Here is a 26640-nt window from a genome sequence, read left to right as displayed (position 1 = left end):
AATGAATATTGATGTTGGCTCTTGCCCAAATCCTTAGTGAACAAGTTTTCTGGTTGTTGGTCTGAAGATATGTTCAGTATTGATGAGCTTATCCAGAATATTTTCTCCAATCAAGTGACAATCTATTTTCACGTGTTTCATTCTTTCCTGGTATAGTGGGTTTGCTGCAATGTATAACGCTTTTGTGCTATCACAGTGCAAAGCTACTGGTAGTTCTAATTCGACTCCCATATCTTTTAGTACTTCAACAACTCGATACACTGCCACCGCTGAGGACCGCGAAACAGTGGCTTGTTTCTTTGTCTTCCAAGAAATTAGAGAATGTCGGAGTTTGATACCGTATCCGATGACTGATCTCCTAGTCAGTAGTCATAGGACAAGTACCCCGGTCCAAGTAACAAAATGTCGTCAACTAAAATGAACTTTGTGAGGAAAGCAATATCCCTTATCCAGGCGTGGCTTTCAAATATTTTAACACTCTCAGAGCCGCCTCCATGTGCGAAGTTTCGGGATTATCCATGAAATGGCTCAGTGATTGCACCGCGAAACATATGTCGGGTCTTGTGATGGTAAGGTATATAATTCTTTCGATTAACCTACGGTAAGAACCCAGATCGTCCAGTAAAGGATCAAGCAAAGTGAACTTGTCCAACAGCATCATCATAATCTTTTGTTGTAAGTTTCAAGTCATCTTGGTGTGTCACTCACTTTAGCACCAGCAAGCCCTGCATCAGATGTAAGTTCCAATGCATATTTTGTTTGGTTTAAACAGATTACATCCTTCCGAACGAGCCACCTCAATCCCTTGAAAATATCTCAATGTCCCCAAAACTTTGATATTTATCTGAGTGCAAGTTACTCTTTAGATTTGAGATTGAGAGCTCATGATTCCCTGTTATGACTATACAATCAACATAACTTTGAATGCTTTCTCTCGTTTCACAAACAGATAATGATCATGTTACGATTGAGCAAAGCCAGCATGTAGCTTAATCTGAGCAAACTTCATGTTCCCCTGTGGCCATGTAAGGATTTGTTTAATTTGCACATTGTCTCCCCCTCGCTTCAAAGGTTTTCTTTCACTGCCCCTGACTTTGAAGACCTTGAGGTGATATCACAACCGCATTAGTAACGTCCATTTGAAAAAACGGCCATTGGAAAATAGTTGCATCTCTTTAACTTTTTTTTATGTCACTTGTCAAGAAAAAAATATGACGGTTCAGTTAATGAACGTACTATGTACTGATAGTTTATGGTCGATATATTGTTGGTCAAGAGGTGCAACATTTATTAAGAAATAATCGAGTTAGAGTTGTAGTTATGTGTTCTACATATGGTTCGATTAGATACATTGCTTCCGATCAGAAAGAAGCTATCCATGTGTGTGCTACTGCTCTAAGGATTTTAATAATGATTTGGATGGCATGTTTTTGACGTACTTTGATTAAAGGTGTAATAACCTCAATCACGCCCTTACGTTTATGGTCTAAATGTATATGTTTATGGTCTTGGTGGTGCTCATGCGCAGAGGATAACACTATAACCTCTGTGGGTTTTATTGCTCTATTGCGTACGTGGTGCTTGTTGGTGTTATTAGTGTTGTAGTGATATTACTACCCAACATTAACACTGTCTCGCAGCTACGCGTTTTAGTGGTCTCGTACACATTATTTAATTGGTGTGTATGCTGTGTTGTTTTTCTCATTGGCCATATGTACAAATTTTATTTACCATGGAACACAGCATACACACCAACATATATATATATATATATATATATATAACAAGCACACTCAACTATCAAAAGACATCTCATTCGTTTCAGGTTCAAAAAACACTTCACCCGAATTCTTAGACAACAGATTAGGACAAACTCATCGAAATATATTAAACCTACAAAATATCCTCCTTCGTTTCAGGTTCAAAAAACACTTCACCCGAATTCTTAGAAAACAGATTAGAACAAACTCATCGAAATATATTAAACCTACAAAATATCCCTTGCCTTGTTTTTCTCCTCCCCTTTATAAAATGCAAAAAATCCTTCACCAGTTCAACTTGCCGCCTATAGCTGCAAAAAAATTACCTCGACTACGAAAGAATATTACAAATGTATTGAATATATCCACAGCTATGACAGACTGTCGAATCACATAATTTTCTGACTTGAACTCAGCCAACTCAAGCCAGTCAAATTTCGGTTTTGAAATGCTTGAGAAACAAACAAGAAATTTTATGAAAATAACCCCAAATATTGTGTCTTCTTATGTCATTGAGAGAATACCTTCAATGAACCTTCGACCATGAAACATGTCAATATTTCAATAAGACCCCATCGGTGGCATGCCAAATGGCGGCATCGGAGGCATGCCCATACCACCCATTGGTGGAGGCGGTGCACCATAACCACCTCCCATTCCTGGCATAGGTGGAGCCGGTAAAGCAAGAGGCAGCAACTGGGCATACAAATTCTGCAGTAAATGGGATTTTTATAAATTTGATGTATATATCAGAAGCAAAATTCTAATTCGACAAGTGTGAAATGTCTACATGTTGGTTGCATATTAGGAACGGTGATGCTACTGAAATCTTATGCATAAATTATATGAAATTGCAATTCTCGTTTAATTGGGTTCAAAAAATACTTGTACCCAAATTTTTCGAAAAGCCATCAGAACAAACTCATAAGCAAGCAAATAAAAACTTGCTCCAAAATCAACACCAGATGCATGATTTAATTATATTCAAGTTGCTAAAAAAATATTCCTGCTCCCCCTCGAAAAAAACAAGAGTCCAACACAGATTGAGTAAGAAATGATTTCAAAACCGACATTCCACAAATCATTTAAGAGTATAAAACTTTAAAACCAACAGGATTACCTGTTGCAAGATAACATCTTTCTCCTCATTCTCTTTTGCCTTCACTTCCTTCAAGGCCTCAATCTTGTCCTTAATTAGTTCATCAACTTTGCCAGTGTATTCACGGATAAACTGTGACACAGGGAACAAGCATTACATGTTTGCATATGAAGTGTGTACAAAAGAATACAAGAGTCAAGACCTCAAGAAAAATTATAAAATTAACTTTCTATTCAACTTTTTAGGTGATCAAATGGATCAACAAGCATCCCAATAAAACAAGCACCCCGACCAAGGAGGTACAAAAGGAAAGACAGAGAATCACCTGTAACAGAAATGGAAAGGCAAAGTCAAACATGTTATTCATCCACGCAAGCTCAAGTGCGACATCTGGGCGAATCAGATCATAACAAACGAAGAGGCATGATGCAAAGCACTCCTTCTTACCCTACAAAACCATACAAAGAACAGAAAGAGATTTATATGGTATATAGAACAGTAAAGCATCCAAATTGAAGTGATATTAACATGCCGAGATTTACTGTCATAAACATAATGATAAATTGTACCTGCTCAATGAAGTAAACAAGCAACTCTTCAGCAAGTTCCCGATCACCCGATTGTGATGCTGTCTCCATTGCATCTTTGTAAAGGTTGTCTTTCTTGGACAATGCAATTGATAACTTCCACCTGCCGGCTTTCTTGTAGATGTAAGCAGCAACACGCCTCATCTCAAGAAGCTCGTGCTTTTCAATCTACTCAAGGAAAAAGAGAATGGTATATTAACCTTCAAAAGGAAGGATATAAAAGAGGCATCACACTTTACCTTTTGAGCAAGGCCAATCTGATCGAAATTATCGTGTAAATCAATTGATTCACGCAATCTATCATAATCCTCTTCCTCGACATATATCTCATTGAGAGCTTCGTTCACTGCAGACACATTATTGCTCTGAACTGCTACCATATAAGGCTTAACAAGACGCAGATGGCCCGCCTGTAAAGAATCAAACAATATGTTGACAAATCTCATCCAAGATTTCCCAAAAAAATATTGAGAGGTGTGATGAAACAGGAAAATCAAAAAGAACGAACTTTTCTCATTATGTCTACAACACGAGTGTGATCAATGCGAAGAGCAAGGACATTCAAGATATCATTGATGAGATCGGGGTGCTCTTGCAAATAGAAGTGCACAGCTTTGTAATATAGCTCGACGTTGGCAACTTTGACAATAATGTCTTTGAATTGCATGTGTTCCCAAGCCTCGGGGGAATGATTCATGACAGTTGTTGCCGCATTATCAAATTCGTCATACTGGGCATATAGATAAGTCAGTTCTTGCCAATGCTGCTGTTCATCGCAAGCTCGGATCAGCTTGGGAATATTTAGACGAGTAGAGAACAATTTGATGTGCTCCATAAGCTTCTCATGGCGGTATCTAGCATAGAGGACACCCAACTCGGTGAAGATCCCCATATGGGCTCGTTCCAATCCTAAACCGCTCTCCATAAGAGATATAAGCTCATTAAAGCATCCCCTGTTTTGATAAAACTCACTAACCTCTTCCAGATCATCAACCTATAATAATCACAAAATTAGTTATACTGCAATATTTGTTGTCTAGAAATCTATGACTGAAATAGGACAGGCTGTTGAGATAAGGCTAATCATACACAACAAATAACTTGAGAATCTGCAAGTACCTGTACAATGATGTTGAGACCACATATCTGAGCCAAGCGAAACTCCTCAGCATCAACACAGGCAAAGCAGACTTCCTTCCATGTCTTGGCGCTATTAGCCTTCCGGGCTGCATCAACAGCACCTTGAAATTGCTTCAACTTCACAAGTGTGATTGCCAATTTACCCCAGTTAGAAATAAAGGCGAAAATAATCTTCGCAGCCTCGTACAAAGCTTCATCATATAAGCGATCACCAACATTAGGAAGATTAGCAACATTTGGCATAAGAATAAATTCTTCAATGTCACCAAGCCTATCAATCTTGGCGTATGCATAAATGAGCTCACTGTCCACTTTGGGCTCTTTGGTTTTTTGCCTAACCATGAGAAGGTACTTCACCAGGTCATGATAAACATCTGCATCTTCTGCAGCTCGGATGACTTCCAAGAATTGGGTGGCATCATCGGCACGTATAAATGACTCAATCGCATCACTCAACAGGCCTTCCCTGAGTTGAGCTCTGGCCACTTGACTCCAAACAGCATCTTCTTCAACACGGAATGCAAATTCTACAGCTCGGTTGATGTCTCGAATGTTATCCAGTAAAACATTGACAGCCTGAACATTCAAATTAAACTTCTTAAAAATCGCAAAAGCTTCTTCATATAGTTGAGCTTCCACAGCAACTTCTCCAACCGCCGGGCCGTCAAAGTTATCAAGCCTATTAACGTAGTCCATAACCCTGGATGGATCTGCCTTGATGGCAGTCAAGATAAGTAAGTTTTGCAGGTTAAAGTTCCCGCTAAATGCCGAATTTTGAAGAACAATCTTTTCAAGCAATTCAATTAGTTCGTGCGGAAGATCAGCTGTCATAAAAGCTTTAACAGCAGCAGAGACTTGCTCTGGACTCTTGCTTTCAGGCAAAGCAGTTGATACAACTTGATCGATGAGCAGCCTTCTGAATTCATTTTCTGGATCTAGAACCTTTCCCCAGAGATCAGATTCCATTCTTTCAACCACATATCTGATAAACAAAAGCAGTGAATTAAGTACTAGGAAACAAGAAACTAAACATACACTAATACTATACAACTTACGGACCTGGCTTGCAGCTTGAACAAAGAGTTCTTATTTGTCACATTAATGAGTTCATCATCACATTGTCCTCTTCTGTACGCGATGACAGCAAGGGTAGGATCACGCTTCTCACAATACTTACCCACAACACGTGAATCATAGTACGGGTTGGTGTTAAGAAAGTGCTCTGGATTGTTATTGCTATCAATTATGATTTTACCTAAAGCATTGTGGACATGCACATCTTGGCTTCCTTCACTCACAAGATGTTCCAAAAATTGAGTAAGTAGGCGGAGGCGATTCCTGCATACAATGCACAAAAACACAAGGATATGAAGGAAAAAGCTACCTTAAAGTGAAATTCGAGAGAGCAGACAAGGTACCTTTTCTCACACTCTTCCACAAGAGGCTCAACTGGAAGCAGAGAGCGGACAGAAAGGATCAGACCTTTAATGAAATCCTCAGGACATTCGTCATCTAGGAGTTGGCCAACAACCAATGGAGCATTTCCAGGATTGACCTATCCATAAATCAAGCGATATTAAGTGCACGAAAGATGATTTCCCCGATTAATAGAAAAACTTCAAATGAAAATAATACCTTTTGCACATAACCTTCAATGTAGCGAAGCATGTTGTTAGAGTATAAGTAATGTGTGAGGTCTGGAACAAAACCAAAGCGGTCACAGACATTGATAAGTGGTCTTGCATCTGGAAGTTTTGCTTCCATTAAAAAGTTCTTGGTCTTTTCAGCATCATAGAAATTTGATTCTCTTGTCACACGCTCCACCTCTTTAATTTGTCCCGTTTTGGCAGCAGCTTCAATGTACTTGAAGTGAATCTCGGGATCCTCACTGCAAAGACCAATCATATTTCCACAAACAAGTAAGTAGCAAGACAAACATTACCTATAGCGATTAAAAATCCAGTAATTCTACAAAGATTACCTAGAGCTCAAATACGACCCCAAGAAGAAATATAATCCTTCATAGGACTTAAACTGCTCGAATAGCTTTATGCATACTTCAACACCCAATTGTTCACAGTATTCTTTCGCAACCTATATACATTCGAACAATACGTCTAGCGCATACTAGAATACTAAAATTTTAAAAATTGGAGTAACAAAATATTTCACATTTCTCGTTCCGGTCTCTGGAAAATTTCTAATTGAGTTTCCTACCTGAACAATTATCTGAAGGTTTCCCCTCAAATTGACAAGTAGAAGATCTTTCATACATTCCAGCGCCCATTCCGGAGAAAGTGTCCCAAAGAACTCCACGAGTGCCTGAAATTACTACATCATTACTCACTAACAACCAATTAATGAACACAAAACAGTTCTAGATGTTATAACCTGTGGCTCAATTGCATGAGTATTGACAATAACACGTTTGATATCTGGCAGCTCAGAGTAATGCTGCAGGCACGGATAAAATGTTAAATTAAATGGAAAACTAAGCATGCATAATGAATTAATTATGCTGAATGACAGAGACATTAAACCTGAAGTGCTCGAACATAAAGGCCAGCTTTTTCACAAAGTTGAGCAATCCGCGGTCTATCATAATGACTAAACATGCCATTTGCCAAAATAGCATCCGCTACATTCGGAAAGGTGACGAGGTTGATCTCCAGGACCTGAAATAATAGAGAAAAATCATGATGACATCCATCAACATTATAATCAAAAATAGATAATGATTTAAAAAAGGAAAAGCTTTAGTTACAGATTAACCTTAGTTTGCAGGAATGCATGCTCTGACAAATTTGGCTTCAGTACATCCAAAAGAAATGCCGTTGCTTCACGAATCATGTTTCTCTTGACCAAGATGATAAAACATTAAAGCATAAAATAGGCTTTAACCAGAATGAAGGTAAGAAAAAAATCAGAAAGTTTCAAATATACAAGGCGTTCAGACCTGTAGAAAGAGATCAGTAATGGTATTGTAATCAACAGGACAACCTCCCTCCATTTGAGACATCATAAGTGCAAAATTAACAGCTCCCTGAAGGAACATACATGATCATTGTAAAAATCCTTTAAGATATCAAATCGCTCTCATCATAATGAAACAGAGTAAGTTGAACAGCATCCAAAGATATTCAAATGCCAGGTAACATGGATCCAAGCCTACCTGAGGATCTGACCGGAGTATGGTTTGCAAAAGAAACAGGTAGTCTGGAGTATAGCCAACCTGTTTCAAGATAAATAGATATTCTTTGAAATCTAACATAACAGTAGGAAAATTACGATAAATGAAATGAGCGAAAAATCCAAAAGTTCTAATCACTACCTGTTTCGAATATATCAAGATTTTGTCAAACTCACGACGCTCAGCAAAGGCTGCAACAACTTTTGGCGTAGCTCTGGCTTTGATAAATATTTTAAGTGCAAGGTCGTTGTCAACAGTCTATGAAAAAGACAAAAATTGCAATTTCGGATTATAGAATAAATAGTGCAACCTTAAACCACATTATTTGAACAGTATACAATCTGAAAATGGTTGAAGTTTAAAATTCATAAAAGAATCTGACCTTTACAAGGTCTCCAAGTTCCTCACTGCACTCAAGTTTATCTTCAGCCAACCAGTTCTCCAATAGATTCTTCTTGTTCTGGTTGACAACAAGACGAGATAACTCCAAAGATTCAAACACATTTAGCTTTCCTTTAGTTAACAGCGTCCCAAAATACTGCAGCAATGGTGGTGTCTGCCCAGTTTGAACAGGAACACTCTGAAAAACAACACATTAAGTCAAAAGAAACTCAGCACGTGTTGAAAATAAATAACAGTTTATTTTCATTCCCACCGCAAAAAAATTCTGCAGATATCCCATGGAATAATATTTTTGGTCACTGCTTCAGCAATGAAAAATAAAACACTTGATAGCTAATGTAAACTATGATGTACCTGAAACTTAGCAACAGTGTCAGGTGTCCGAAGGATGCCTTGAGGAGATTCTGCAGCAAGCTCTGCGGCCTCTTTATACTTTGTCTGAGCAAACAATTCTTGGAAACGTTGGACAACCTGAGATGTATTTAGAGAGCAAAAACAAAGATTATTTGTCGCTCATAAGACTACATATTTAGAAACAAAACATATTCAACAGAACAAAAGGAGAGAGCTCCACAATCAAAAAACTGATTAATTAGATTACGGAAAATTAAGCGAGGCAGCTCAGAGTAATACTCCAAAAACTGCATGCAAATCACAGGAAGATTTGAAGTAATAAACAAAATATTGTTGTTACTTAAGATGACGTAACAAAAGAAATCGGATGAAAATTTTGGTACTTCACAATTCAAGTCCAGCTGTTAATCAAGAAACAGCCCAGGACTAATTTGAACCTCCACCATAGTATGCTTAATATGAAATCATATCCCAAAGGTTCGTCAGTTATATGTGAAGTAATGTCATACTTCAATCCATGCACACACCTCTGGAAAAAAAAAAGATGATTACAAGGACAAAATGAACATACCAAATTCTCGGCACCAGGAAGGTTTCCTCTTTTTGCAAGATTGACAGCAAGCTCCAGATTGTTTAGCTAAAAATAACCCTTAAAGACTCAATATTTGAAACTGTAATATAAAATGATTATTCATAACACACAAAAGATGATGAATATACCTGGCCACTGACAAATGGCACAATAGTTGCTTCATTAACTGTAGCGAGTAAAACCTGCCCTCGCCTATTAATAGCATAGAAACCTCCAAGAGATGAAGCTTCTGACGTCAGGAAAATGGGATCTGGACTGATTCTATTTCTGTATACGGCAGCAGCAGAATCCAAATCATAGACAAAGAGCAGCCCCAGCTTTGTAATCACATAAATAAGACTATATTTATGAGATATCTGCAATATTGGCAGAAAAGCACATTAAATGGACACCAGCTGCAGAATGGACACAACTAGATAGGCTCGCTAGCAGAGAGAAAACAAGTTGCTTCAAGAAGGAATACCTGCATGGCCACAGGAAAGTCGTCTGCAAAATCTGGAGGGAAGAACAGATCTGCTTGTTTTTTTGTAAATGAAGGTTTCCCTAAAAAAATTGTCAGAGCCAACCAATAAGCATAAACCAAAAAAAATCAACATTAAAAGTATCTTGTACAGCATATCCCAAATCAATAGCTTTTGAAATAATACTGAAAAATTAAAATTATTATCAAAATCAAAATCAAATGAAACTTCTATCCACCTGGCTGAGCACCAAGCTCAATAACATGCAACTTTGATGAAATTTGACCAGAATTTGAAGATTTTGTAGCAAAAGAAATAAGAATTGAATCTTTATCATTTCCTGCGACCTGCCCAAAAATATCAGAGTTGAGAACGGATTTTCTCATTCCAGAGCAAATCAAACATAAGAAACTGAAGAAAAGATACGTACTCTGAAAGAAGCAAATGAGGCAGCATGTGCTTCAAGGGCCTGACTGCGTTGCTGTTCGACAGAGAACAGCTGCATACTTCCTTTGACCAGTTGAGGCCGCTAAAAAGGAATTTAATCTCAGCATAATTCTTGTCAAGGGAAATTCACAAAAAGAAAGAGCGGTCAACAAAAACCTATATCTCTACACTAAAGAACAGAACATCCAAACAACAATGACGCACTCAAAGACATCATATTATACATGTGGCGTAACAGGAAAAAACCCTAAAATAGAGTCTACCGGGATCGAAATAGCAAGCAAGAATTGAATAAAGAACAATAGTACTGACCCAAATCAAAGAGAGCATATAAAACTCCAATAAAATTATGAAAAAAGTCAAAAACAATGCATAAGCAATACGTCAAAATTCAAACAGCAGTAGATCAATAGATAAATACAAAGTGTGCTTTGGCACAATATGATACAATGATGCCTTAAAAGACCGTCATGAATTTGTTGATCAAAAATTCATTAACAGAAACTATTATTATGTATCATGCATCCGAAAATAAAAATAGGGGCTACCCAAAAACCAAATGGTACATAGTCTAACATAGTTATCATTCCTTACAAATTTTCTTGTCTCACCCCCTGTTTATTAAATAAACTCCAACAAATTTATTCATATAAAATTCACTTCAATGAAAAAACAGCAACCTCAGATGTAAATTAGTTGCCAATGGTTTATCAACAGAAGAAAACACACCACTGCTACTTATTTTCTGAATCATATGGAACATTATAGACCATAGAAATGGTAATGGATGGATAAACTCTTCGCATTTCATAATAGTCACCATCATTGTCACACATTAAATGTACCATCAATTAATGGCCCAACACTAAAATTGTTGTGGGGCATGTACATATTAGAATGTCCTCTATGGAAAGTGCCACAAACCTGACAACTCTAACATAGACACGATCATGATAAAGCAAAGCACACGAGTGTAGCAGATATGCATTACGTGCACACGAGGAGGCACAATATTATTTGACACAACTCTATCTCAGAGTCTAGAAAAGTTTTACATGCTGAATGAAGTGATGGCCCACTCTGAGTCATACATTAGAAAAGTACAGAGAACATTTGTTTTTTTTTAATATTATTTTAACCTTTTATAATTGATTAGTGAGCTGCATATGCTTCAGTGTGTAAACATTAATGGGAAAATGATAAAATAACCATTTGTCTACCTGTAAAAAACTATTACCACGACATTGCAGGAAGTGCAGAAAAAACAAACTATACATCACAACACATCCATGCCGTTGATGACCAAAATTCTAAAAGACACAACTAAGTGAAGAAAACAAATGCTAATACCCACCTCAGGTGAACCAGGAGCAATGCCAATCAAAACCAGCCACTTTTCAGAAGGATCACATTTATAATTGATGATTTGATTGTTAGCTAAGTTAGCCGTTCTATCGAACATCTTTACAGGTTCAGAATCACCTACTCAGAATGAGAGACTTTTAAGGAAAGACGGTATAAGACCCTTTACAAAAACGAGAAATGTAATCATGTAAGTAACAGTCCTAACAATGAGATCTCACCTTCAATTGACCAATGATATACCGAGGCCTGTGTCACCAAACCCAACATCTTAGGGCTAATCCATTTCCAAAACACGACCTGTCAAAAATCAATAAATGCAGATTAGCCAACAGCAGAAGACTTTGAACATAATACACAAAGTGACAGCTTGTACTTGCAACCACCTATAGCATAGATATGCTCAGTTGGTTCACTTGGTTGTAAAATCTTACCTGCTCAGGCATCTGATGTGACTTGATCTTTGCTTTGGCTTCAATGTTAAATATTTGTAAGTGATCTTGAGTGGTTCCTGGAAGTTGGGCTACATCAAAGAAATAGTTTCAACAAATTGATGAAGATAAAAGAAAGACACGACCAAGTATATAAAAGTTTTCAAATTTTTCCATTTATGATGTTGTAAAACAAATTTAACATGTGAATTCATACCGTCCAATTTTACAAATCCGGGAATGTAAATTAAATTGTCATAAACACCAAAATATTTTTTCAAGCTATATAATCGGTGACGACTCTTCATCCCAATAATCTTATCAGACAGAAGGTAAAGTTTTCACATATCAGATAGCATAGCATGCTTCAACATAACCAAACTAGAAGGAAGTTCATCTTCATGCCATCTCGAGGATCAGGATATTGACATAGATTCCCTACTTCCCGCGATTATTATCGGTCCTTGTCCTATCATTCATTGAAACATATCTCAAGTCTCACGCCAATAGTCTAAAATAATTTTCAAAGTAAGAATTAGGTAGAACAAGCTTAAAGGTAAATAGGAAGTAGCCATCATCTGTACATCATTTCAAAAATCAGACTCCTCACTTCAACCTATACTACCCATTCTTACAGATTAAGGATATCTTCTGATTTAACTAAAAGAAATATAGCTTCCAAAAATATCCGACTTAATTACCTTTACCTTTTTTGCAAGCAGTTTTCTCAAAAACACCAAGGACCAGAGAGAATACTCTAGTAGTAACTCGTATCCGTGCAAACTCGAGTCAGAATAGATAACCATGTATTTAAATTATATATCTTATTTTATTTGGATTATTCATTACCCATAAACAATACAACCAATTAACCATAAATTAATTAGAAATGCTCGGTAGAATTAATTTACCTTTCAGTGCCAAAATCCTAGTATTTGGATTCATAAGCGCAGAATCTGCAGTAATAGGCCGCCTCAGTGGTTGATTTGGCATGCTCATATCAATAATCACCACGCTGTTTTGAGGAGAAGTCTCACGAACACAAATATACTTATCAGATTCCATCGTCACATTTGTAAAGGTAATGAATTGAGGATTGATCCCTATGCTAGTCAGCTGCAATCATGCTACAAAACGCTAAACATTCCATCCCAGTACCAAAATCTCAAATCAACAAAAAACTCAAAAAAAATAAACAGATCAGCAATTTAACTACTCAATACAAATAAAAAGGCACAACTGCAAAATTTTCTCCAAGTCGCCAAACAATGAGCGCACGAATCAACCAATTATCAACAAAAAATGGGATTAAAAAAACACAAATGAGTAGCCAGCGATTAAAAATGAAACATTTGTGACAAAAATCAGTTAAAAAATTACCGTAAGGGCTTCTTTCATGGTAATCGGAGCGTTAGCGGCCGCCATGATGAGCGAGTTCACAGAGCCTCGAGATCGAAGCTCCGGATCTGGAAAATGATGGGGGAATCGAGAGCCAAAAACAACGGTGTTACGGCAGGTGCCTCCGAGATCTGGAGCAGCAAAGAGAAACACTCGTGCGTTCCGACTACTGATGAGAAATGAGATAGGGATCTAGAGAGAGGGAGACAGGCGAGACTGCGAGGAAGTCGAAAAGTATGCCTTTAAAAATCATATCATATAAAAAAAATTATATTTAAATTAATATATACAGAGTTTCGATATAATACATATTTGTCATTCATATTTATTTGGAATCGTACTCACTTGTTAGTTGAACAATTTTTTTTATTATTATCACATTTTATAGATGAGTAATATCTCATCGATGTTCAAATAAATATGTTCGATAGATGTACATCATATCAAAATATTATATATATAAATATTATATTGTATATTAATTATTGGGATTTTTTTAAAAATAATTTAAATTTTAAAATTAATTTCAAAAAATAATTTTAAAAAAAAATATGTTTGCAAAAATACCTCAATCCGCGTTCACGAAACGTGGACGCTGTTCACGTGGAGCAGTGTCCGTGCTTCATAAGCGCGGACGATGATCCACGTCCGCAGGAATATTTTAGCGACGGCATATATATGAAACCGTCGCTAAAATTGAATCAGCGACGGTTTGTAGAATTGACGACGGTTAAAAACCGTCGTTGCAATGGAATCAGCGACAGTTTAAACGTCGTCGCTCAAACATCGCTAAATGCCGAAATATTTATATTAACCGCGGGCATATGCACGCCGCAAATAATTTTGAACTTTCAACGGCTTGTATCTTTGCAGTATGTAATGTGCGCTGTGGAAAGAGAATTTGCGCGCTGCGAAAAATCATTTTTGTTGTAGTGAAGACAGAGAAAAAAATAGACAAGAAATTCTGTAGAACCCGTAAATTGGACTGCGTATAAGCCATGTATAATTTCTAGTATTTAAATTAAAATGATTTTTATTGCATAAGTATTTAAATTATTTTCTTTAAATTTATTTATTTTACGTAGTAGTTTAATTGTTACCTTTCCAGTTAAATAAATGAGGCCGGACTGCAGATTAAGTATTGAGATAAGTTAATAAAGACTTATTTAAGAAGTGGTAATTTAGCATGTTAGTAAATATAATTTAAAAATTTGGCATGCATGCAAGTTATTAAACTTCTTTGATATTTTATTTAAATGTTTTAAAGCATTAAATGCATGTTTATTTCATTAATTTATGTTTAATTATTTTTATTCATTTTAGGCATAATTCATGCAAGATAGGATTTGTTTCATGAAACTTTAAAAGTTCGAGCATTAAGATTTTTAAGTTGCATTCGATCGAGTAACGAAGACCGGAGAATTTTCAGAAAATTATTTTATTATACGATTTATTTTTTTTAATTAATTTAAAGCATTTTTAAATATATATTTTTCGAAAATGGGGGTTTTGGGTATTTTTATCCGCATCATTTTAATTTTTAGCGGTACGATAATTTTATCGAATCGGGGGACTTTTTAAGGGTTCGGCTAATATTTTCAAAATTTTTTCAACTCGAAATATTTTTCGGGAGTGGGTTTGAGCTTCATGGAACTGCTTTTTGAGTTTATAGGGCTTAATTATCTTTTTAATCTTTTAATTAAACAATTTAGGCCCATAAACTATTTTGTTATCTATATAATTAAGCCCTTAAGCACCATTAACCCTAAACCTAATCCCACAAAGCAGCCGACACCCCACTTTCAGAGTTCATCACCCTCGGTTTCGGAGAAGTCACGAGCTGAAGGTCACAGTTCTTGATTGTTCTTCCACTACAAGAAAAGTGGGTTTCCGCAGCGTGCAATATGCGCCGCGGAAAGGTATCCGTAGCGTGCATTGCAAGCTGCAACGCACGCTGTAATGTAGAAAGCCGTCTTAAGTTTGACACTATTGGCGGCGTGCGATTTACGCTGCGGTTTAGTTTAATAACGGCATGCAGAGTATGCTATTGATAGTTAAACTATTGGCAGCGTGCACATGTACGCTGTTAATACAACTTTCTGCAGCGTGCACATGTACGCCGTTAATAGTCATAAAACAAAAATATATTAGCGACGCTTTTAGTAAAACCGTCGCACACTAGCGATGGTGCCAAACCGTCGCTAAACGCTAGTGCCAAACCGTCGCTAAAAATTTAGCGACGGTCTTAAAATTTAGCGACGGTGTTATAATTTCGCGACAGTTCCAAAACCGTCGCTAAAGCGTAAATTTAAAAAAAAAAATTAGTTTTATAATTTAATACATTTTATAAAAATACAATACAACTATAATAATAATTCTCATAATCTTAATTAACAATTAAAAAATATTCACGATCTTAATTAACAATTAAAAAATTAACCAAAAATTGAAACAAAAACAAGTATTTAAATCGAAACTAAAATCATGTAAAGAGAAAAATTTTAAGTGTTGTGAAGAAAATGGAACGAAGATCGGGAATAAATAGAGAATTTACGATTTTTTAGCGACGGTTTGTTACTAAACGGTCGCCGATGTAAGTCTATTAGTGACAGTTAGTTGTTAAATCGGCGACGGTTTGTTCTAAACCGTCGCTAAATGTGGCCTTAAATCGGCGACGGTTTTCAAGAAACCGTCTCTTAATGTGGCCCTAAATTCATCGCAACTTTAACATTAGCGACGGCTTTAGTCGTCGCTACGTTAAAATTTGAACTCGTTTTCCGCGGCTTGCTTATAATATGCATGCCGTGAATAATAATATTGACGGCGTACGATTAATGTACGCCGTGAATGTCTGAACACCATTTCTTTTAAAAAAATGATTTATTTTTTGCAGCACACATAAACTTGCACGCCCTTAATAATAATAATATTAACGGTGTGCCTTTATTGTGCGCTGTCGTTTATATATTTATTAACAGCACATATAAATGCAAGCTGAGAATATTACTATCCGCAGCATGCTTTTAATGCACGTCGTTCATAGTATCAAGTTACTATCTGCAGCGTGCTTTTAATGCACGCCGTCCATAGTAATATCCGCAGCGTGCTTTTAATGCACGCCGTTAATAGTGTCAAGTGCAACACTATTCACGGCGCACATATGGGTGCACGCCGTGAAAAGTAGTATTCGCAGCGTGCGTTTAATGCACACTGTTGATGACGTGCTGCGGAAAATCATTTTTCTTGTAGTGTTCCACCCCATTCCTCTCTGGCGCATTCCTCTTCACTCTCCTCGCGATTTTTATCATAAGGCACGCTTGTATCCTTTTACTCATCACATACGCCCTTATTATACTAATATGCATATGTCTGTACGTAAATGTCTCGATCTCATGCATACTTGTTCTTTTAATGAAAAGCATTGCAAAGTTGCTTCCATCTCACGATTTTATTGTCTGTGTGCAAAGGGGCTGCCGATTGGTGGTTGTCTAAGGGTGATCTTGCTGTGTTAAGACGATAGTATTGAAGGGGACCAGAGAATAACCGGCTGTAGGTGAGAGCCGAAGAGTTCACGTGTGGTGCTAGGATCTCGGGTGGTTCGAAGATGAAAAGGCAAGGGCTGCGGCTGTGCATGGGCTCGATCCCAGCCGTGTATCAGCCTTTGTTATGTCTGGTAGGAGACTAGGAGAGGACTAGGGGCACTTGAACGAGGGAGAAGTTCAGATCTTGGAGGTGTAGATCGATAGGGAAAAGATGCAATATCTTGCTCGGGTTTTCGTATGGTAGCACGGCAGCATCTCGCGTTGGTTTTGGCCTGGTTAGGAGGTCTCTTAGAGCCTTAAGGATGAGATAAAAATGTTGGACAGGTGGGGAGATTAGAGGGGACCGAAAGGTAAGGGAGTGGAGGCCATGTGTTGCAAGGTGAATATAGGATGGGAGGGGCCGAGAGTTTTGTCCTTTGTGGGATATTTCATCCAAAGAGCTTTGGGTGGTATTAGAGTATTAGGGGCTTTTTAGCATTTTTTTTTTAAGATAGGATAAAAAGTTGGGAAGGTTTTGGTTAAGTTTCGGTTCGATTCGGGTTAAAACCGGGACCCCGGTTCAAGTTTCAAAACGAACCGATTAAGTTTGAGATTTGGGCTCGAGTTTACGTCTAGGAACGCTTTTAAAAATGTTTTGGGACATTTTAAGAAGTTTGGTAAGCTTCGGGTCAATTTTAGAGGTCCAGGGTTGAAACGATAATTTTTGGGTTTCTAGGGGCAAAATGGTCATTTTGCACCCGATGTGAGATTTTGGTCCTGACAGCGCCCTGAGCACAAATCATGATATTTTTAAATGTTCATGCATCACGTTTACGATTTTTACGCTATTATAATAATTATGGTGCATGCTTGGTTTAAAGGAATTAAGAGAGAAAAAGTGAGAAAGTGAAGAGCACTCCGTCTCCGCCGCGCCGCGTCGTTATTTCGTTTGTTTCCTGTCAAAACAAACCAAGGCATGTTTATATCTTCTTTCACTCTTCAATCAAGCCATATAGGTATTTTTAAATATCGCAAGTAAATGATTTTAATGCAAGAAGATCGAAATTGTTCATATTTAATTATGTTGGTTAATTATATTACGTGCATAGAAAATATTCATTTTTGAGATTTATGCGATATTGCTTGTGGCCATTTCACTATCATGGGAGCATTTTATTATCCGGTCTCCAGTTACCGGTCAGTTCAGTTCAGTTTCACCCAGTATACTGTGGCATTAGTCTGATCACACAAACATTACTAAACCCGGTCGGCAGTTACCGGTCAGTTCAGTTCAGTGCAGGGGCCACTTGCGTAGACCATAATCTCAACAGAAAATTATTACATGCTATTTCAGTAAAGGCCTCCAAGGAGCAAACATTTTCACTATAATTTTCAGTTCAGTTATGCACGTATTATAATTGCTCATGACAAGTTGTTTTCACATTATGCCTCATGACATGATATTTTTATCCCATGTAAATTTTACTATATTATTTACTCGTTATTTACGATATATGTATGCTGAGTCTTTAGGCTCATTGGACTTGATTGTTGTAGGTACTGATGATGTCGAGGCCGAGGGCGAGGACCAGTGAGCTAGCTTGGGTCGGTAATAGTGGCACCCGAGGACCTCATTTACAGCACTTGCCATTTTTTATGCTCAAACATTTTATCAGTTGTTGGATACTTTAACTTGTTAATTTGGCGAGTAATAATTTCTTCCGCTGCTATTTTGAACATTTAAACTTGATTTATCAGTTGATTTTGTGAATGAGGCAAATTTTGATTATTTTAAAGAGAAAATTTTTAATTTTTCCGCAAATTTTCAAACATGAATTTTCGGGCCATTATAGCTGGTATCAGAGCAATGATTCTGTAAAGGGTTGCACTACTACTGACCACGAGAAACTCATGAAGTCACGTCTTCGGTCTGTAAGTTTTACATTTGTGCATTTTATTCAAAGCATGAATTATTTGACAGCATGTTTCATGAATTATTTTACGTCCAGATTTATTTTATGGTTCAGTATTTGAATTTAAATAAATTATGGAATTATGCATGTTGGTTACGTATGGGTTATGTATGGAACAGTATGACCCCTAGACGCATTCTCGAGCGCACTAGAAATGAGGAGCCTCGCCAAGAGGACAGGGAGGAGCAGAGGCAGGAGAGAGACTTACCACCTCCACCACCCCCTCCACCTGACATGAATGCCCAGATGCTAGCTGGGATGACTCAGTTCTTCGCACAGTTTGCGGGGAACCAGGCTGTGGCGACCAGGCCGACAGGGCCCGAGGCTGTCTACGAGATATTCATGAAGATGCGTCAGAAGAAGTTTTCGGGGACGTCTGATCCCATGATTGCCGAGGGCTGGATCAAGTCCCTAGAGGTTATCTTCGAGTTCATGGAGCTTGGAGATGCAGACAGAGTCCGATGTGCCACATACTTATTCGGAGGAGATGCCCGCTTATGGTGGGAAGGAGCGTCAGTAGCCCTGAACTTGGCTACGCTGAGCTGGACAAGCTTCACGGAGGTATTCTACTTCAAATATTTTACTGAGGAAGTGTGCACCAGGTTGACCACTGAGTTCATGAGCCTGAGACAGGGAGATCTGACTGTTACGGAGTTCATCCGTAAGTTTGAGATGGGTTGTCATTTTGTACCCCTGATCGCGAATGATGCTAAAGCCAAGTTGATGCATTTCTTGGTGGGTCTACGGCCGATCTTGCGCCGTGATGTTAGAGTGTCTGACCCTACTTCTTATGAGGTCGTTGTCTCCAAAGCTCTAGCCGCAAAGCAGGATCAGCGTGATATCAAGAGAGACCGCCAGGGCAAGCGCCCAGTCCAGTACCACACCGCCCTCCTCCTCAGCAGCATCAGCAGCAGAACAAGAGGCCTTTTCATGGGCCGCCTAGAAACAGGGGTCAGCAGCAGCGGGGACGCCCAGCCCCGAGGACTTTTGAGCACCCAGTTTGCCCTAGGTGCTCACGCCGCCATCCTGAAAATGTATGTTTGGCTCCGGAAAGTGTTACAAGTGTGGTAGTCCAGACCACTTATTTCTGCAGTGCCCTCAGAGGAATCTGCCTACCTAAGGCAGAGTGTTTGCTCTCCATGCTACGGAGATGAACCCAGATACGATGCTTATGACAGGTACCTTTAAGCTTTAAAGTTTACATTTGGGATTTAATGTTTTGGGGGTTAAGAATTTTGAACATAGAATTGCAGTAGGATTGCATGCTCTACTCAGTATTATTTTCGGGAATTAGGTTAGAAGAACTCTGGCCTTTGCATGTCTATAAGTTAGTTCTTGTGATTATTGGGTTCCGCTTAGTATTCCAACCTTTCAGGGAGAATATTTATATCTGGTTCCGCTACGAAGGCCTTGATAGATTCAGAGTCCACTCACTCATTTATTTCGGAGGTCTTTGCTAATTTCCTCAAGGTCAAGACAATCGGGCTAGATATAGCCTATTCAGTAGTATTGCCTTCTGGTGAGGAGATGGCAGCTACCAATGTGATCCGAGACATAGATCTTGAGCTCCATGGCAACCTCGTTTATGCGGATTTGATCGTGTTGCGATGCCGGAGTTTGACATCATCCTAGGGATGGACTGGTTATTGCGGAACAGAGTTTTGATTGACTTCCAACAGAGATCTGTTCAGTCCGACCGCCTGGAATGACGCAGTTCTTATTCGAGCCAGACATGTACTTTCCTCTACCGCGTATTATTCCTTATGTCCAGGCTAGGAAGCTCATGCATAGAGGGTGTCGAGTGTTTCTAGCAACTTTTATATCTGTCCCCGAGGCACCCAGTCAGTCAGCTTCAGATGTCCCAGTTGTCAGGGATTTTCTAGACGTTTTTCTGGAAAACGTCTCTGGTATACCACCCGAGCGAGAGGTGGAGTTTTCTATTGAGCTTATGCCAGGTATGGCTCCGGTCTCCAAAGCACCGTACCGACTAGCACCGACAGAGATGGCAGAGCTTAAGAATCAGATTCAGGAACTTCTTGATAAGGAGTTCATTCGCCCGAGTTTTTAACCATCGGGCGCGCCAGTCTTATTTATGAAGAAGAAGGATGGCTCTATGAGACTTTTTATTGACTACCGCGAGTTGACATGGTTACAGTGAAGAACAAATACCAACTTCCGAGGATCGAGGATTTGTTTGACCAGTTGCAGGGAGCTTCGATATTCTCCAAGATAGATATGCGTTCCGGTTATCACCAGTTGAGGGTGAGAGATGCTGATGTTTCCAAGACTGCCTTCAGGACTCGTTATGGCCACTATGAGTTCCTTGTGATGCCGTTCGGTCTGACGAATTCGCCAGCTATCTTCATGGATCTCATGAATCGCGTATTTCAGCCGTATCTTGACCAGTTTGTGATAGTATTCATAGACGACATTCTCGTCTACTCCAAGAATCAGGAGGATCACAGCAGACATCTGGCCACAGTGTTGCAGACATTGCAGAAGCACAAGTTATTCGCAAAGTTCAGTAAGTGCGAATTCTGGTTAGAGAAGGTGGCGTTCTTAGGCCACATTGTTTCTAGCAGTGGTATCGAGGTAGACCCATCGAAAGTTGCAGCAGTCAGAGATTGGGTTGTTCGGTAGAATGCATCAGAGATCCGCAGTTTTCTTGGGCTAGCAGGATATTATCGGAAGTTCATTAAGGGATTCTTCTCTATTGCCGTTCCACTCACATAATTGACCAAGAAGAATGCTAAATTTATGTGGAGCGAGGAGTGTCAGAAGAGCTTCGATACTTTGAAGTAAGCTCTTATCTCAGCACCAGTTTTGGCCATGCCGTTAGGACCCGGTGAGTTTGTTCGGTATACCGATGCTTCGAAGCTCGGTCTCGGCGCAGTATTGATGCAGCATGGGAAGGTGATAGCATATGCTTCCCGTCAGTTGAAGACTCATGAGAAGAATTACCCTACATACGATCTAGAGTTGGCCGCCGTTGTTTTTGCTTTGAAGATCTGGAGGCATTATTTGTATGGAGAGAAGTGCCAGATCTTTACCGACCACAAGAGCCTCAAGTATTTCTTTACGCAGAAGGAGCTGAACATTCGTCAGAGGCGTTGGTTGGAGCTTGTGAAAGATTATGACTGTGACATTAGCTACCACCCGGGTAAAGCTAATGTAGTTGCGGATGCATTGAGCAGAAAAGTCGCAGTGATGACTCATTTGACGATTCAGAGACCTCTTCAGACTGAGATGCAGAGGTTTGGTCTAGAGACTTATCCTCAAGGTAGAGTTCCCCATCTATCTACCTTGACTATTCAGTCCTCTCTCCTTGACCGTATTCGCAGTGGGCAGTCAGCAGATGAGCAGTTAGCAAAATGGAAGCAGAGAGATGAGGCCAAGGGCAGTGTCTTGTATTCAGTTAGTGGCGGTATTGTGAGATACCGAGACAGGATATGGGTTCCTAGCAACGATTCTATTCGAGCAGATATCCTATCAGAGGCACACATGTCCCCATACTCCATTCACCCTAGGAGTACGAAGATGTACAAAGACATGCAGTTATTGTATTGGTGGCCAGGGATGAAGAAAGACATTAGACGATTTGTATCCGAGTGTCTGACTTGCCAGTAGTGAAGGCGGGGCATCAGAGACTAGCTGGTTTGCTCAAGCCTCTTCCTATTCCCGAGTGGAAGTGGGAGAATGTCACCATGGACTTTGTGACCGGTTTGCCGAAGTCAGTCAGAGGATCAAATGCCATCTGGGTGATTGTAGATCGTCTTACCAAATCAGCGCACTTCTTGCCTATTAAGACGACTTTCACCATGATTCAGTATGCGAAGTTGTATATTCGAGAGATAGTCCGACTTCATGGTATTCCAGTTTCTATCGTATCTGACAGAGATCCCAGATTCACTTCCTCGTTTTGGAAGAGTTTGCATTCGACTATGGGTACGAAGTTGCTGTTTAGCACAACTTTCCATCCGCAGACAGATGGGCAGTCAGAGCGAGTTATTCAGATCTTGGAGGATCTTCTCCGTGCTTGTGTGATTGATTTCTCTGGGAGTTGGGAGTCGAACTTGCCATTTGTAGAATTCACCTACAACAACAGCTTGCAGTCGTCTATTGGTATGGCTCCATATGAGGCACTATATGGCCGTAAGTGTAGATCTCCTGTTCATTGGGACGAAGTAGGAGAGAGAGCAGAAGTTGGGTCCGGAGATTATTCAGCAGGCTGCCGATGTAGTAGTCAAGATCCGCGATAGGATGAGGACTGCTCAGAGTCGACAGAAGAGTTATGCAGATCAGAGGAGGAGAGACCTAGAGTTTGCCGTTGGCGACCATGTCTTTGTGAAGGTAGCACCTATGAAGGGTGTCATGCGATTCGGGAAGAAAGAGAAGCTCAGTCCGAGATTCATTGGACCATTTGAGATCCTTGACAGAGTTGGGACGCTAGCTTATCGTGTGGCTCTTCCGCCGAATCTGGCCGGAGTACACAATATGTTCCACGTCTCTATGCTGAGGAAGTATATGGCGAATCCTTCGCATGTCTTGAAGCTTTGAGCCGTTGCAGCTTACTCCGAACCTATCTTATGAGGAGAGACCAGTGCAAATCTTAGATAGACAGGAGAAGATGCTTCGGAACAAGCTGGTTAAGCGAGTGAAGGTCAAATGGCTCAACCATTCAGAAGAGGAAGCTACATGGGAGTCTGAGCCAGAGATGAGGAGTCGGTATCCCGAATTATTTGGTGAGTTTTTCGAGGACGAAATTTCTTTTAAGGGGGGAGGATTGTAGAACCCGTAAATTGGACTGCGTATAAGCCATGCATAATTTCTAGTATTTAAATTAAAATGATTTTTATTGCATCAGTATTTAAATTCTTTCCTTTAAATTTATTTATTTTACGTAGTAGTTTAATTGTTACCTTTCCAGTTAAATAAGTGAGGCCGGACTGGAGATGGAGTATTGAGATAAGTTAATAAAGACTTATTTAAGAAGTGGTAATTTAGCATGTTAGTAGATATAATTTAAAATTTTGGCATGCATGCAAGTTATTAAACTTCTTTGGTATTTTATTTAAATTTTTTAAAGCATTAAATGCATGTTTATTTCATTAATTTATGTTTAATTATTTTTATGCATTTTACCCGCATCATTTTAATTTTTAGCAGTACGATAATTTTATCGAATCGGGAGACTTTTTAAGGGTTCGGCTAATATTTTCAAAATATTTTCAACTCGAAATATTTTTCGGGAGTGGGTTTGAGCTTAATGGACCTACTTTTGAGTTTATAGGGCTTAATTATCTATTTAATCTTTAATTAAACAATTTAGGCCCATAAACTATTTTGTTATCTCTATAATTAAGCCCTTAAGCACCATTAACCCTAAACCTAATCCCACAAAGCAGCCGACACCCCACTTTCAGAGTTCAACACCCTCGGTTTCGGAGAAGTCACGAGCTGAAGGTCACGGTTCTTGATTGTTCTTCCACCCCATTCCTCTCCGGCGCATTCCACTTCACTCTCCTCGCGATTTTTATCATAAGGCACGCTTGTATCCTTTTTCTCATCACATACGCCCTTATTATACTAATATGCATATGTCTGTACGTAAATGTCTCGATCTCATGCATACTTTTAATGAAAATCATTGCAAAGTTGCTTCCATCTCATGAGTTTTCTTGTCTGTGTGCAAAGGGGCTGCCGATTGGTGGTTGTCTAAGGGTGATCTTGCTGTGTTAAGACGATAGTATGAAAGGGGACCAGAGAATAACCGGTTGTAGGTGAGAGCCGAAGAGTTCACGTGTGGTGCTAGGATCTCGGGTGGTTCGAAGGTGAAAAGGCAAGGGATGCGGCTGTGCATGGGCTCGATCCCAGCCGTGTATCAGCCTTTGTTATGTCTGGTAGGAGACTAGGAGAGGACTAGGGGCACTTGAACGAGGGATAAGTTCAGATCTTGGAGGTGTAGATCGATAGGGAAAAGATGCAATATCTTGCTCGGGTTTTCGTATGGTAGCACGGCAGCATCTCGCGTTGGTTTTGGCCTGGTTTAGGAGGTCTCTTAGAGCCTTAAGGATGAGATAAAAATGTTGGACAGGTGGGGAGATTAGAGGGGACCGAAAGGTAAGGGAGTGGAGGCCATGTGTTGCCGGGTGAATATAGGATGGGAGGGGCCGAGAGTTTTGTCCTTTGTGGGATATTTCATCCAAAGAGCTTTGGGTGGTATTAGAGTATTAGGGGCTTTATAGCATTTTTTTAAGATATGATAAAAAGTTGGGAAGGTTTTGGTTAAGTTTCGGTTCGATTCGGGTTAAAACCGGGACTCCGGTCCAAGTTTTAAAACGAACCGATTAAGTTTGAGATTTGGGCTCGAGTTTACATCTAGGAACGCTTTTAAAAATGTTTTGGGACATTTTAAGAAGTTTGGTAAGCTTCGGGTCAATTTTAGAGGTCCAGGGTTGAAACGATAATTTTTGGGTTTCCAGGGGCAAAATGGTCATTTTGCACCCGGGGTGAGATTTTGGTCCTGTCAGCGCCCTGAGCACAAATCATGATATTTTTAAATGTTCATGCATCACGTTTACGATTTTTACGCTATTATAATAATTATGGTGCATGCTTGGTTTAAAGGAATTAAGAGAGAAAAAGTGAGAAAGTGAAGAGCACTCCGTCTCCGCCGCGCCGCGTCGTTATTTCGTTTGTTTCCTGTCAAAACAAACCAAGGCATGTTTATATCTTCTTTCACTCTTCAATCAAGCCATATAAATATTTTTAAATATCGCAAGTACGTGATTTTAATGCAAGAAGATCGAAATTGTTCATATTTAATTATGTTGGTTAATTATATTACGTGCATAGAAAATATTCATTTTTGAGATTTATGCGATATTGCTTGTGGCCATTTCACTATCATGGGAGCAATGTATTATCCGGTCGCCAGTTACCGGTCAGTTCAGTTCAGTTTCACCCAGTATACTGTGGCATTAGTCTGATCAGACAAACATTACTAAACCCGGTCGCCAGTTACCGGTCAGTTCAGTTCAGTGCAGGGGCCACTTGCGTAGACCATAATCTCAACAGAAAATTATTACATGCTATTTGTGAAGACCATGCACTATGGAAGTGCACCAATTGTGGAGGAACTCATACAGCCAAAATCACTCCATTTCAGCATAAATCTCGAGTGAGCACCTTGAACCAAAAAGTGGCCACATTCATCCGGGAGAGGTTAGTGCAATCACCCATTGATTAAGCCATCAGCGTCATTCGTGGAGCCATCAACGCAGCGTCATTCGTGGAGCGACTTCAGAGCTTACCTTGTAGAAGATTATTCGTGCCTATAAAAAGGAAGGCTCCTCATTCGAAACTGGCACATCCAAATTCTCGAAATCCTCTCTAGCAGCACCGTATTCTCGAAGCTCTTCGCCCTCTAGTAACAAAGCTCTGCCGCAATCTCACCGTTCACGTTTACGTTTCCTTGAGCAGTCAGAATACTGTAAGTGGGTTTTTGCTACTATTTCAATTGGCATAATATATTTCGAAAATAGCTATGACTTTGAAAATTATATCGGCATGATATATTCGTTCTGCTTCGTATGTAACCCTTTTGAAATTTTCGTTTATTGAAAGCATGTTGAGTATTTGTAAAGTACTGTAATGATTCGATTTAGAAATGGTAAAGGAAATTCCGAACTTTGAAATCTTTGTTTAGGCCCTGATGCGGTGGGTTATAATAACCGTTCCTTTGGCCTCGCCCCTTAGAGGAGTAACATATAGGGGACTGATCAGTTAAAAACCATAGAAAATGAGATGATTTCAGTGCTGTATCCGTTTTTTTTGTATCTGATTCGACATGCTAAATATTGAAATTGTGATAATTCGTTTATATGTATAACCTCGATATTTTTCATGCACGATTGGCCCCAT

The 26640-nt window shown here is 39.2% G+C and overlaps 1 protein-coding gene and 1 long non-coding RNA gene across 4 annotated transcripts in view; both read right to left on the bottom strand.

The window, feature by feature from the left end:
• Positions 1 to 25783, bottom strand: part of LOC140827213 (uncharacterized) — a 48104-nt gene extending 22321 nt beyond the window's left edge. Inside the window, exon 1 of the long non-coding RNA XR_012116932.1 lies at positions 25722 to 25783. This is a non-coding gene — a long non-coding RNA (uncharacterized lncRNA). The remainder of the gene's footprint in view (positions 1 to 25721) is intronic.
• Positions 1847 to 13455, bottom strand: LOC140827210 (clathrin heavy chain 1-like). Of its 3 annotated transcripts, none has more exons than XM_073189836.1 (30): positions 13206 to 13455; positions 12737 to 12941; positions 11829 to 11917; positions 11616 to 11694; positions 11387 to 11514; positions 10016 to 10114; positions 9824 to 9932; positions 9588 to 9667; positions 9253 to 9480; positions 9104 to 9169; positions 8533 to 8649; positions 8159 to 8356; positions 7759 to 8034; positions 7543 to 7629; positions 7359 to 7442; positions 7127 to 7261; positions 6978 to 7040; positions 6804 to 6908; positions 6568 to 6680; positions 6222 to 6474; positions 6005 to 6141; positions 5646 to 5924; positions 4566 to 5568; positions 3955 to 4440; positions 3686 to 3856; positions 3429 to 3614; positions 3185 to 3307; positions 2881 to 2991; positions 2285 to 2471; positions 1847 to 2183 (listed from the first exon to the last, which is right to left on the bottom strand). In XM_073189836.1, exons 1-29 carry the CDS (start codon positions 13248 to 13250, stop codon positions 2322 to 2324), a joined length of 5205 nt encoding a protein of 1734 aa, XP_073045937.1. In that variant the 5' UTR covers positions 13251 to 13455; the 3' UTR covers positions 1847 to 2183; positions 2285 to 2321. The 3 variants fall into 3 exon arrangements, with proteins under 3 accessions (XP_073045937.1, XP_073045939.1, XP_073045938.1); XM_073189837.1 differs by having other exon boundaries at positions 1849 to 2471; positions 7759 to 7818; positions 7918 to 8034; XM_073189838.1 differs by having other exon boundaries at positions 1847 to 2471; positions 13206 to 13412.
• Positions 25784 to 26640: the final 857 nt, after the last annotated feature.

This window comes from Primulina eburnea, chromosome 3 (genome assembly GCF_022965805.1).
Source record: "Primulina eburnea isolate SZY01 chromosome 3, ASM2296580v1, whole genome shotgun sequence".
Taxonomy (NCBI): domain Eukaryota; kingdom Viridiplantae; phylum Streptophyta; class Magnoliopsida; order Lamiales; family Gesneriaceae; genus Primulina; species Primulina eburnea.
This window is presented reverse-complemented; position numbering and strand designations above follow the sequence as displayed.